General features: G+C 52.8%; 1 protein-coding gene across 1 annotated transcript; it reads right to left on the bottom strand.

Moving 5' to 3' along the window:
- Window positions 1–6,428: 6,428 nt before the first annotated feature.
- Window positions 6,429–8,416, bottom strand: POU3F4 (POU class 3 homeobox 4). Its single transcript, XM_054289643.1, has one exon. It carries the CDS (start codon window positions 8,378–8,380, stop codon window positions 7,268–7,270), a length of 1,113 nt encoding a protein of 370 aa, XP_054145618.1. The 5' UTR covers window positions 8,381–8,416; the 3' UTR covers window positions 6,429–7,267.
- Between the last annotated feature and the right edge of the window lie 4,338 nt (window positions 8,417–12,754).

The following is a 12,754-nucleotide window of genomic DNA, read 5'->3' as shown; positions in this document are numbered from 1 at the left end:
CCACTGCCAGCCACATCACCATGTATTCATTTCTGCAGAGATCTTGTTACAAAGGCAGATTTTCTGAGGCTCTACTACAGCTTTACTACACTATGAAGAACATGCGAGAGTAAACCCCACACCATTACATTTTCCATTAGGAACTCCTCGTGGCTGAATAACTGGGAGTGTGTTGCATCCTCTCCCTGCTGCAGCTGGGAGAAGTTTGGGCTGAGCAAGGCAGGATTTTGTGTTTATAAGGTGCTGTGCTGGGCTTGTGTAGAATCAGCTACAGATCTGCCCACTCTAGTGAAGAGCAGGATTGTAAAGAAGGATTCAACCCTGGAAAAGCTTGACATGGACAGAATTCCCACTGCTGAACTGTTTCCTTCGTGAAGAATTTATATCAAAGATGATAAAGTTTTAAATCAATAATCTGAATGTATGCAGAGCTATAATCTTTGTAGATTTGGTAATCCCCCGTGACATTTACAGGACAGTTTCTGCAAACGCAGGATTCCAGAGCTGAATTAGCATTTCTGAGGTGTAGGAGATCCCCTGCGTCCGTGTGATGTGTGTGGAGCAGCAGAGAATCATAAACTCACGTCTGACAGTGTTTGTATTTAAGCTTTAGCAACTCCATTTCAAGATTTAGAGTGGAAAAAAGGAGGCTGTGGCTGATTTTCCCTGTCTGGGAGAGTTTTCTGGCAGGATTTTGATTCTTTCCCTGTCTCCCTGAGCCGTGTGGAGCCTCGGGAAGCCCGGCACAAGGCCAGCCCTGCTTTGCCACTCACAGAATTTGTGCCACGGAGTCGGACCCCCAGCACCTGCTGGGCGCCTTTCAAGCTGCTTTAACTGGATCACAAGTTCCCAACTGTAGATAGATGTAACAGAAACTAATCCCATAATCTGGACAGAAGTACAAGCCCTGGATGGGGAGCGGCTCGTGTTACCTCCAGTTGTCCTTCAGTGATGGCAGGGGAGCTCAGATACTCTCATCTCCCTCAGCCACTTTTTGGTGAGTAAGATCTGTGGGCTGATTTGATTTCATTTATTTGATTTGATTTGATATGATTTGATTTTTCCTTCCCAAAGTCTGAAGATGAATATGCAAAACAAAACTTCATGCTTTGGCCAAATAGGAAAACAACTTGGGTTCAGAAATGGAGCTTCTATGCTGGGTAAATATTATTTGTACTCGAGGCGCAGAAGTCAAGGACCGGCATCATTTAAAAAAAAATAAAAATAAAATCCAGTGATGGAATAATAGAGCAGCATTTTGGGTGTCTAACTAACATCAGGGGTGGGGAGAGCTGCTGCCCAGCTTTTCCCAGTCCGTGTTTGAAACATCCCCATCCCCAAAGGTCCCTCAGCAGCCCCCAGCCCTCGGCGTGGTGCTCTGTGCCAGCAGAGCATCGATCAGGAGCCGCCGAGCCCGGAGCCACCGGTCGATGGCTCTGCAAACCCTGAGCTCCCAGAAATGAGATTTACCACTGCCTTTTTAACTTCTTGTTGACAGGCTCTCGCCACTGACAGCTCTTCCTCGCTCTCCTCTTTCTCTCCCATCCCAAGATTTAATACTGTTTTACCACTCTAATTAAGGACGTGATTCTACAAATATTTGCAAGCCGCCGAGGCACTCGCTGGGAATCGGGAGCCACGGATCCACCCACAGATCCCATCTCAGGCATGTGCAAACCATCCCCACTCCCATCCCACCACCAAAATGGGAGTTTTAAATCCTTTTGCTTGTTCTGCTTTCCCAAGTCTTTCAAACTTAACCCAAAACCCACTTGGGGTGAGATTTCCTATACTGCTCTTCAGCATAGAAGTCTGGCTTTCTTTCCACGACATAAAACCAAAAGTTCTTTACTTTGGTCCTTTCCATCTCTTACAGTGTTAACAAAAATAGATGCTTATTGCTTTAATAAAGGTTTTGATTTGGAAATTATTTACCATTTAGACTTCGTATGCTCTAATTGCTTTTGATTCTTTGGAATATCTCTAATGCAAAGCAGCTGAAAGACTGAGGTTTAAAAATGGGCTCTTGCACATTTGAAGTAAATTTTATCCTGCAATCAGTCATAAAGATCTTAACTGCAGCTATCACATATCCTAAATATGTAATTGCTGTGGAGCCTTTCCAGTCTATTGGTTACAGGATGCTGGAAAAAGGGGAAACTGAGTACAAATGTAGGCCCTGATGTCTGTGGGTATTTTGGGGGGGATATTGAGCAGATTGGTCACCTGCCTGAAATATTGTCTACCCATTTTTTCCTAGGATGGAACGCTGGAATTCAGTTGTGCAAAGATTAATTAATAACTCCCTTTGCATGGTGAGCTCACTGATTGCTCTGGTGAGTAAACAATTAATTTTGTCTGGGTTTGGGATCAGGGCACCCACCCCCAGCCCCACATGCTCCTGGGGGAAGGACTGAGGTTTTAAATGTGCCTCCATCCACATGTGGATCTGCCCTAAATTCAGTGGTGGCTTTGGTACATGGACGCAGCCCAAGGTTGCTTTTATCTTTTCTGCCTGAACCTATGGAATCAACACCTAAAAGTACAGAAAAAAAACCCCTTGAAATATTTCATTTTGAGAGATTTTAAAAACATCTTGGTCAAATGTAGCCTAGGTATGGATTGACTGGTCCATAGTTTGAATGATCTATAGTGACCAACCTAAAGTGAAACGACATCTCTGCTTACTTCTTGTAATCTTTTGCTTTCAAGAGAACCCTCTCCCATGTCCTGGCCATCTTTAAAGAGCACAGCTTACAAATATTGAAAACTTAACTCAAAGGTAGCCTCTGGTTAGTTTTTTTTTTCAGTATAATATAGAAAGCATGGAAGATTCAGCCCCAAAAATTGCTAAAGACATTTAACACTCACCATTAAAATCACGAAAACGGTGCAATTTATTGTCATCAGAGAAACACTTGCTTTCAGCCCTTTCTTTAAAAGATTGTGTGAGATATTTACATACTAAATTAATGTGAATGGCTGCTAAGTACACACCAAAATTCTTCCAGCTGGGAGACACGGGTGTGCAAAGGCCAGGCCACTTGGGTTCTTGAAGAGAGCAGAGGGAGAAGCTCCCCCAAGCCCAGAGGCTGCTGAGATGGAGCCTGGGGGTGGGCAGCTTACATAAACCCGGGATGTGCTCGTTCTGCAGCTACTTTTTTATAACAAAGCCCAAATTTGGAGTCTCTCAATTCTTATGATTCTACCCCGTGCTTCTCTCCACCCCCTCCTGAGTTCTTTTTTTAAAAAAAAAAACTCCCTAAATTCAGAAGATAACTGTGAAGCTGAAGTTTCTCTCTCCCTGCCCTTGGTTTGGTGGGACTTTGGGATGCTGAGCTCCACCTTGATGGGCTCAGCACCCCAAGAGCTTCTCATGCTCACCATGGATGATGGGCAGCGAAGAAGACAACAGTGATCTGTACTTAACATTAGGTGGCACAAAAGAGTTTCCTTTTGCTCACAGGAACACTGAAATCGATGGGCAATAACCAGCAGAGATTTTCTTTTCTTTAGACGAAATTCTCCTATTTTCTCCAGCTTTCCAGCAGCCTTTGAAGTGCTTCTGTTTATAAACTTACTTGATTTCGTCTTTCATTGCATCCCTTTTGTCTCAACCTAATTTGTTTAAAAATAAGACATAACCCAGCCCTCGCTGTGGTTGTATTTACAGAGCAGCCAAAGGGCTCTAAAACGGGCTAATTTCAGTGAAACGCCTTCTGTCCCTCCTCCAAACCAAGGCTGCCTTGAGGAGCTTTGCCTCCCTGGGCCCAGAGGCACCGTGAGCTCGCAGGGCTGGCTTTAGCCTGGGCTGGCTTTAACCCGGACCTTCTCCATCTCCTCAGCTGGGGCTGTTTACAAACCACGGCTCTTTACTCCTGCTTTGGTCCCCACGCCACATTCATCCTGTTCCTGAAGCTGACTGAAAAATCGGCCTTTTGGGGCTTATATTTCCTTCTGCTGCTGCTGTAATCCTTCAGGAGAGAGAGCTGGAGGTCGCGGTCCCTCAGCGGAGCCACCCGGGCCCCGCTGGCCAGCACAGGGGCGGCCGCCGGCCCGCTGCCCCCAAGGCCGCGGTGCTGCAGCTCACAGAGATTTAGCAATGAAATAAATCAGTTTTATGGTTCAGGAACAATGCATGGCCCACTGTTCACATCCCAAATCCCTCTCGCTCCCAGGTGCAGGAGGGGTGGTGTGCTGGCAGTGCAGTGGGAAGGCGCCTGTCCACTCGCGTGCTGCTGCTGCCGCTTATTGAAGACCGGAGCTCGCTCCCTGCTCGGGCCGCTCCTCAGGATTCCTAAAGGTAATTTTTTCCCCCCTACACTGCTGGCAGAAGGGTTGGGTATTGTTTTCTCCGAGGTTCGGCTTCAGAAAGGGGGAGAAGAAAAGAAAAAAAATAAAATAAAAGCCCGTTTCGCCGGCGATCCCTTGAAGTTTTTGCTGTTTCCCTGCCTCCCCCTGCACCCCCGGCTGCCGGGGTTTCCCCGTTTCCCCGGTGGATGTGATTAAGGGTTATTGTTCCTCCGCTCACTGCCCTCCCCGCCGGGGGAGCGGCCCGGGGCGGGGACGGGGCTCGGCGCCGCGGCCCCTCCGCTGCCGGCGGCCGCGGCCCGGCCACGGTGGGCGGGGGGACGGGCGGAACAAAAGAAACTTGCCCGGTGCCCGGTGCCCCGCTCGCCGCCGCTGCCCGGGGCCGGGACCCGCCGCGGGGGCAGCGCGGGGACGGCACCGATATCGATACACACGCACCGCAGCGGCTCCGCCGGTGGACACACGCTGCCCTGCCCCGCCAAAGCCGCACGGATCCTTTCACCGCCCCAAAAGCGCTTTTTTCCCACCCCACAGCCGCGGCAGGTGCCAGCGGCACTGCCCGGACCGGCCCCTGGAGCCCCCCGGCCGTGCCCGGGGCTGAGGGGCCGGAGGAGCCCCCGCAGCCCGGCCCGGCCCGCGCACAAACCACGCACCCGCAGGTTTCCAGCTATTTTGTTTTTCTTTCGTAAAAATGTTTATTTAAACCTTTTGGTTTTTTTTTTAATTTTTTTTTTCCTTTTACAACAATAAAATATTGCGTCAATATAAACCCCTTGACTAAAACTGGTCGACAACCAAACGTTACAGCCACTCGTGTGTTTCGTTATTATTTTTATCCGACACCCATTTAGGCTTCTTTTTTTTTTTGTTGTTTCTCTCTGAAACGTTTTTCTTTCTTTTTTTTTTTAAACATAATGCGGAATTTATTGAAAATAAATAATTGTTGGCAACTGCAATAGGCAATTTTGGATAAAATAGTTGAAAAAAGCAACCTTTAATGAAAATAGCGTTTATTATACATCAGTTACTAAATGAATAAACTAAATGATCTTTCTTTAAATTAATAACTTCCAAAAAACGTTTAATATACAAAACTGTACAGTTATAAAGTTGGCAGAAATAGGCAGGTCCTCAGTGTCGAGTTATTTTTTTTTATTTTTCTCTTAATTTCTTTTTTTTTTCCTATTTCCTTTTTTTTTTTTTTTTAGCGCTTACTGAAAAATACTTGAAAAATATAAATGTCGAAAGGAAAGAATCTGGAGGAGGGGAAGGGTGAGGGGGGAGAGGGAGAGGAAAGGAGGGGGGGGATGCTGTGCGGGAGCTGCGGAGCGGGGACCGGCCCGGCCCTCAGGGGGCCGCGGGTGCAGCCCCGGGAGCGGGGGGGGGAGCCCGGCCCTGCCCGGCGGCCCCGGGGGTGCGGGGCTCGGGGGGAGCACACACACACACACGGACAGACAGACGTAGACACTCACTCACACACGGACAGACAGGCAGACACTCACACACACTCGCACGGACCCCTCGCGGGTGGGTGCGCGGCCACCGCGCCCCCCGCCCTTGGGGACAGCGCAGCCCCGGGCTGGGAGGGACAGGGGGAGAGGGGGCGGGTGCAGCTCAGCACTTCCCTGCGCCCGAAAAACGGCGTTTGCATTTTAGGGGATTTGTTTTGGTGGTAGAGGGTTTGTTTTTTTTGTTGGGGTTTTTTTTTTCCTCCCTGTTTTGTTTTGTCGGTGATTATTATGATTATTTTTTTTTCTTCTCCCCCCCCCTCCCTGCCCTCCCCCCTAGAAAAGCTTTTCACAAATCCAGCATCTCCCTGCGACGCGGAAAGAAGCTCAGCGTGAACCAAATGCGGGCGTTTTCTGTCCTCTTCCCTCCCTCCCTTCCTCCCTCCCCCCGACACCTCATTCCTCTTCACTATCGAAACAAAATACAGAGAAACCGATTTCCGAAGCGAAAGCGCAGAAGGATAAAGGTGTTTTACTACAGACCTCTCAGTCTGGCGCTGATTAAAAAGCCCAACTCATCTTCGGAAAGAAAAAAGACTGGCAAATGCCACGGGTTTGGTTGTGATGCTTAATTTCGGGTAAATCTCCTAGAAATAATTATTTAATATATTTATATATATAATTATTGTTTTTCCTTGCGAGAAGAAGGGAGGGGGGGAGGTCAGGCTTGTGACCCGACCGTTTTACGGTGTTGGGAAGTTCTTGAAAAGGAAGAAAAAAAGCTGCAACAAATAAGCCCGTTCTTCACATCGGTGCGGGGCTCCGCGGGCGCGGAGGGAGCCCCATCTCCTCCGGGGGGGTGAGGAAGGGCCGCGGCCGCCCTGCCCCGGCCCCGCTCGGTGACATTGCCGGCGCTTGGGGAAGGGAGGAACGTTTGGACTGCTCAATTCGATACAAATTAGGTCACAAATATTGTGTACAGTTTGTAGTAAAACACCTCAGACATTTAAAAACGCTATATAAGTCTTTAAAAATGCAAAACTAGTCTATTGTAAAACAGATTCACCTGAAATACAGCTGATATAACCAAGGCGCTGGAAGGTTATTCATAGGCACACATCTGTCTTTCCTTTTCTGTCGGGTTTTTCGTTCTCTTTTTTTTTTTCATTTTCTATTTTTCCGTGGGTTTTCCCTTTTTTTTTTCTTTTTCTCGGTTTCTTTTTTTTCCTTCCTTTTTGTTTGGGTTTTGTTTTGCGGTGGGGTTGGTGAGGGTTTTTTTTTTTGTGTGTCTTTTTTTTTTTTTTTTCCTTCATCCTAGCGGAGACCGAAAACAAACCTTGTCTGCGAGTAAACACCGTGTGTGACCAGGTCGGAGAGAGGAAAAAAAAAATATTGCCGAGGCGGCGGCGGGCGGGGACCCCTCGCCGCGTCTCCCGAAACCATAAGTTAAAGCCCATAGTGCGGGCGGGCAGTGCCGCGGCCGGGCAGTCCCGGGGCCGAGCCCGCGGTCAGAGGTCGTGGCAGGCCGTGTCCGTTTTCACGCCGTGCGAGTACACGTCGTGCTGCGGCTGCTCGCCCGGAGGGGTCATGCGCTTCTCCTTCTGCCGCCGGTTGCAGAACCAGACCCGCACCACCTCCTTCTCCAGCTGCAGGCTGTCCGCCAGCGAGGAGATCTCCTGGGCGGCCGGCTTGGGGCACTTGAGGAAGTGCGTCTCCAGCACGCCCTTGACACTCACCTCGATGGAGGTCCGCTTCTTCCTCTTCCTCCCCTGCGCCGCGATCTTGTCGATGCTCGTGGGGCTGCCGGTGGAGGAGTCGGCCTCCTCCAGCCACTTGTTCAGCAGCGGCTTCAGCTTGCACATGTTCTTGAAGCTCAGCTGCAGGGCCTCGAAGCGGCAGATGGTGGTCTGCGAGAAGACGTTGCCGTACAGGGTGCCCAGCGCCAGCCCCACGTCGGCCTGGGTGAAGCCCAGCTTGATGCGGCGCTGCTTGAACTGCTTGGCGAACTGCTCCAGCTCGTCCGAGGTCGGCGTCTCCTCGTCCGAGTGGTCCTGGCAGTGGTGGCCGCCCAGCTCGCCGTGCTCGCCGCCGGCCTCGCCGCGCAGCCCGGGGTGCAAGCCCTGGCCGGCGGCGGCGGCGGGCGGCGGGGTGAGCCCGCCGTGCTCCAGCATGCCGCCCACCGCGAACCCGCCCTGCGAGTACACGCTCAGGGGCTGCCCGGCGGCGGCGGCGGCGGCGGGAGGGGCGGCCAGCGAGGCGCTGTGCGCCGGGCTGGCGCCCCAGGCGCTGGGGTGGTTGGCGTGGGGCGAGTGGTGGGAGACGTGGGGCGAGCGGTGGTGGATGATGGCGCCCAGCTGCAGGTCCTCGCGGCCCGGCTTCACGTCGGGCTGCTCCAGCGGGCCGCCCGCCAGCGCCGCGGGCCAGGGCGCGCCGTCGCTCAGGCTGGTCACCCAGTGATGCCCCAGCGGGTGCCCATTGCCGGGGACGCCCTGCAGGTACTCGCTCTGCAGCAGCTTCTGCGGGCTGCGGAACGGGCTGCCCTGCTGCATGCCCGCGCCCTCGGCGTGGGCGAGCGCGCCGGCGCCCAGCAGGCCGTAGGGGTTGGAGGCGGCTGTGGCCATGGCCGCGGCAGCCCCACGAGTTATACTGTGCCGCCGCCGCCGCGCCAGCCTTTGACATCCACCGGCACGGCGGCCCGGCGGCGGCCGCGCCGCGACTGGCACCCGCGCCGGCCAATGGGGGCGCGCCGCCGGCCGGGCCGACCAATGGGCACGGCGCGGGGGCGGGGCGAGCCGCGGCGGGGCGGGGCCTCGGGGCCGCGCGGGCGCGAGGCAGGAAGTGAATCACTCCGCCGGCACCGGGGGCCGGGCGCGAGGCGGCCCCGCCGCTTAACTCCTTCCGCGCCGGGCGGGGAGCGGCGGGGCTGAGGGGGGGCTCGGCTTAAATGGGGAGCGTCTGGGAACGGGGGGGCGCGGGGGGCACGGCTTAAATGGGGAGCGATTAGCGGCGGGCAGAGGTTAAACGGCGGCGCCCCGGCGGCAGCCCCGCGGGACCACCCCGGCGCTGCCCCCGCCCGCCGGTCCGGGCGCGCTCCGGGTACGCAGCGCCCGCTCCGCTCCGCTCCTCCCCCGGCGCTGCTGCCCCGAGCCGCGCGTCCCCGCCTGCCCCGGGCCGTGCGGCACCGCCGCGCTCGGTCGGCAGGAAAATTAAAAAAAAAAACGGAGAAAAGCCCCAAATAATAAAAATCAGCCCCAAAAGAAGGAGCTTCCCGGCCTCGCCGCCGGTAAATCCCGGTGGATGCCCCTCAAAGTTAGCAGCGCGGGCGCGGTGCGCCGCCGCTGCGCGCCTGATGGGCGGGCTGCGGGGCAAAACGGGGAGAAAAGGAGAAAAAGTGGAGGAAAAAAAGTGAGAAAAGGGAAAAGAACGGGGGGGAAAAATCGCGTGCGGTGCCCGGGACCCCCCCGCGGGAGGAGCGGGGGGAGCGCGGAGCCCCGGGCCGGGCAGAGCTCCGCACCCGCGCAGCCCCGGGACCCCCGACCCGCCGGCGAGTTCCAAAATGACCTTTCCCTGCATCGTTTTGGAGGTAACCGAGCTGCGTAATTATATTTGCACTTCCAGAAGACTGCATCAGAGTCCCCTTATTGGTTTGAAATTCCATTAAATATATTGCAAGAGCTCCTAGGTTAAGCTTGATTTAAATTTGCATACATTTTCATATATTTAGCAGAAATAAAAGAAGGCTTGCAGCTACCAGAAAGTCATTAAGGCATTAGTTTCTCTGAGAAGACAGATCTGAAGAAAATTCAAGAAAATGAGAAAATAGATCTAAATAAGGTGAGCGCTCCTCTGGTTCCTTCCGAGCCGGGTCCCATCGCTTTCCTCATTATAATAATAATAATCACAATAATTTCTCGCCGGGGCAGCGTGTACGAGGGGTACAGGCAGGGCTGGGTGCTGAGGAGCGCAGCGGGCCGGGGCAAATCGCGATATATCGGCGACTCCGCGGGTCCCCGCCGGGCCAGCGCTGCGCTGCGCGCCCGCGGGGGTGCGGCCGGGGGGGGGCGGCTCGGGAAATAAATCAGAAATGAGGAAAAGTAAATAAAAGAGTGAAGTTTGCGGGCGGGGGGGTCGGCGGGCGGGCCGGAGCCGGGGCTGTCCCCGCCGCAGCCGCGGTCCCGGTGCGATCCCGGTGCGGGCGGTGCGGGGCGCGCAGCTCCGCGGCCGAGCCCGCCCGAGCGCGGGGAGGGAGGGCAGGGAAGGAGTTACAGCACCAGCTTCTTCTTCCTCCTTGGTTTTTTTAGCCTTTTTATTTTTTCCCCTTTCCTTTTTTTTTTTTTTTTTTTTTTTCGGTGCCCCCCACTCTTCTTTCTTTTTTTTTTTTTTTTTTTTTTTTTTTCCCACTCTCCGCCTTCACAAGCTCCTCGAAATAAACATCACCGCAGCCCGCGGGGGAAAAAAAAAAAAGGAAAGAAAACCTCACCATCCCCCCCCCCCACCATCAAATCCGCACTGTATAAAAACGTAACTAAATTATTTAAAATTAATTTGCACTTTAACTTCCGAAACAATTTTTCAAATCCCATTGCCCGTGAAAATAGATGTTCAGATCCGCCGTTTAATTAAGGCAGAGTCTCTGGCAGGGAAATAAAACCCCGAACGTCCCATTTTAATCTTTGCTGCAAATGTAGCTAAGGCAGAACCCGGCTCTGCTCCTGCCGAGGCGGCTCTCACCTCGCCTATAGCAGAGTATGGTGGATTTTATAGTGTTTTTATCTGCATATAGTTAAATCTTCTTGCTGTTCTAACTAATCTGCTGGAGAGGGTTTCTTTAGCTCTTTCCTGTCAGTCTAACTTCCCAAGTGTAACAGATGCCGCTCTCAAGCGGTCCTTTCTGCTGCTTTTCTTTATTCAGCCTCGCATTTTTCTCCCCATGATCTGGGTTTCCATAGAGAGAGGAATAAAAGGGGGACCATGGCCACAAATCCCCTGCCCCATGCAGAATAAAAGAGCCTTATTCAATAGCCGACCCCGTCTGGACATGGGAGAAAAATAAGTACATGCAAAGCTACTGTTGCAAGAATTTGTAACTTATTTTTCATAGACCGAAACCCAATAAAGTTTTTTTTTATTATTAAAAAAATTGTAAAAAAAAAGTTTTTGGGTTCGGACTGTGCGCTGGAGCCCTTTGGCTCTGGGTGCCCCCGCCCCGGAGGGACCCGCGTTTCCTCAGCAAATAACTCGCTTTAATATCTATTTTTTCTGCTAAATCTTTGGCGTGAAAAAGCTCTCACAATAGCTGGAGGCAGCCACCGTCCTGGGGCAGCGAGAAGTCGCCATAGAGAACGCCCCGCTTTGAAGTGCGGGAGCTGCGATTGTGTCGGGTCCCCCCGGCAGCGGCGGCACCGGGGCTCTCCGGGGTCACCGTGGCCGTGCCTCGGTGCTGGCGGCGGTGTCACCCGCGTGGGGCAGCTCTCGCTGTCCCCTCTGTCCCCTCTGTCCCCTCTCCGTTCCCCTCCATAGCTCCGCTGGGGCTGCGCTCCTTCGGGCTCTCCCCGCGCTGGAGGTTGGGACCTGCACCCACCAACGCCGTTGTGACAGAGCTGATTTTATTATATTTAACCGATTTTTATTTTTTTTCCCCCCACCGCACCACCGCTCCTCTCATTGTTCATCCGCGGGAGGGGAAGGAGAGAGAGAGGGGAAAAAAAAAAAAAAAAAGGTCTAAAAGGGGTTCGTTTTGATTGTGTTTAATACAGCATGAAGCTCGGAGCGGTAAGCTGTGCCTCGATGTCGTGACCTCTATATTGAAAACTTCACCTTCAACACAAGTTCACTTTAGAGACAGGACGAGTTAGATTGCGCTTGGTGGGAACAAGTGCAAATTTAAAAACAGAGTCAATCATAACGGGGGTGGGGGCTGGGAAAGGGCAATTTAACCGTTTCTGGAGCCAGGAGTTAAGGTTTGCATTGTGTACATCCAGGCGCTGGGGCTCCTGTTGAAGCCCAGCGGCTCCTGGAGCTCCGGAGAGGCTTTGGGAACACCTAACCAGCGTGGGGGAAGCTTAGGAAGCAAAAAGGAATTTACAGAGTATTAGCAGAAATTAGCCAATACCGACACAAGCTCAATTAGTTCTTTTTTTTTTTTTTTTTTTTTTTTTTTTTTGGTCTCTGTTGGCTGCTCTTGAACGTGAGTAAATGCTGTGCAGGGAGAGAGAGGAGGGAGAGAGCCACACAGCCATCTCCGAGCCACAGCCAGGAGATGGACTGACAGATTGCAAATTAAACTAGTCCTAATGTACGAATGAATGCGGCCCCCCCAAATCTCTCCCAGCACCAGCCCGGCAGCAGAGCCCGGCACGGAGGGAGCGTGGCTGCGGCTGGGCTGGTCCAGGGAGGGACAATAAAGCCAATCCCGGGCAGGAAAAATCACAAGGTAAATAGTATTTGTATTCTAACTGCTGCGGTTTGGGCGACTCCTTGCTCCTCTGCTCGAATCCCCTGTTCTTGTTATTATTATTATTATTATTATAATTATCATTAATATCTTTTATTCCACGTTGTTGATGTTTGAAAAATGTACTTGCTGCGGGAAAAGAAAAAAAAAATGTCGTTCATTCTTGCACTGCCCCGTCTTGCTCAGGTCACTGTTATTTTTGAGCTGGGTCGGGTTTAGGAGGTCTTATCTCGAACATTTGGTTGACGGAGTAAAAAACCGTAAATAATCCGGGAAGTCTCTCCCCAAAGCGCCCATTTTTGCTGCGGGAGCGGTGTCGCCGTGTGTGACATCCACGCGTTGGGTCGGTTGTGTGTGGTGAGGAGCGCGGCTGGGGCAGGGCTGCGGCCCCGCTCCGTGCCCGGCTCGGGCGCTGCGGGGTCACGGCGGGAGCCCCGACAATGCCGAGCCCTTCCCTTTACCCAGGCGCTTCCCTCACCGTGCCACTCAAACGAGAACGCGCTGCTTTCATCCCGGACCGAAATCCCGTGGTGTTTGGGTC

The sequence above is a fragment of the Melozone crissalis genome, unplaced genomic scaffold (genome assembly GCF_028551555.1).
Source record: "Melozone crissalis strain CALT ecotype California unplaced genomic scaffold, PUWL_Pcris_2 ptg000068l_1, whole genome shotgun sequence".
NCBI classification, from domain to species: domain Eukaryota; kingdom Metazoa; phylum Chordata; class Aves; order Passeriformes; family Passerellidae; genus Melozone; species Melozone crissalis.
This window is presented reverse-complemented; position numbering and strand designations above follow the sequence as displayed.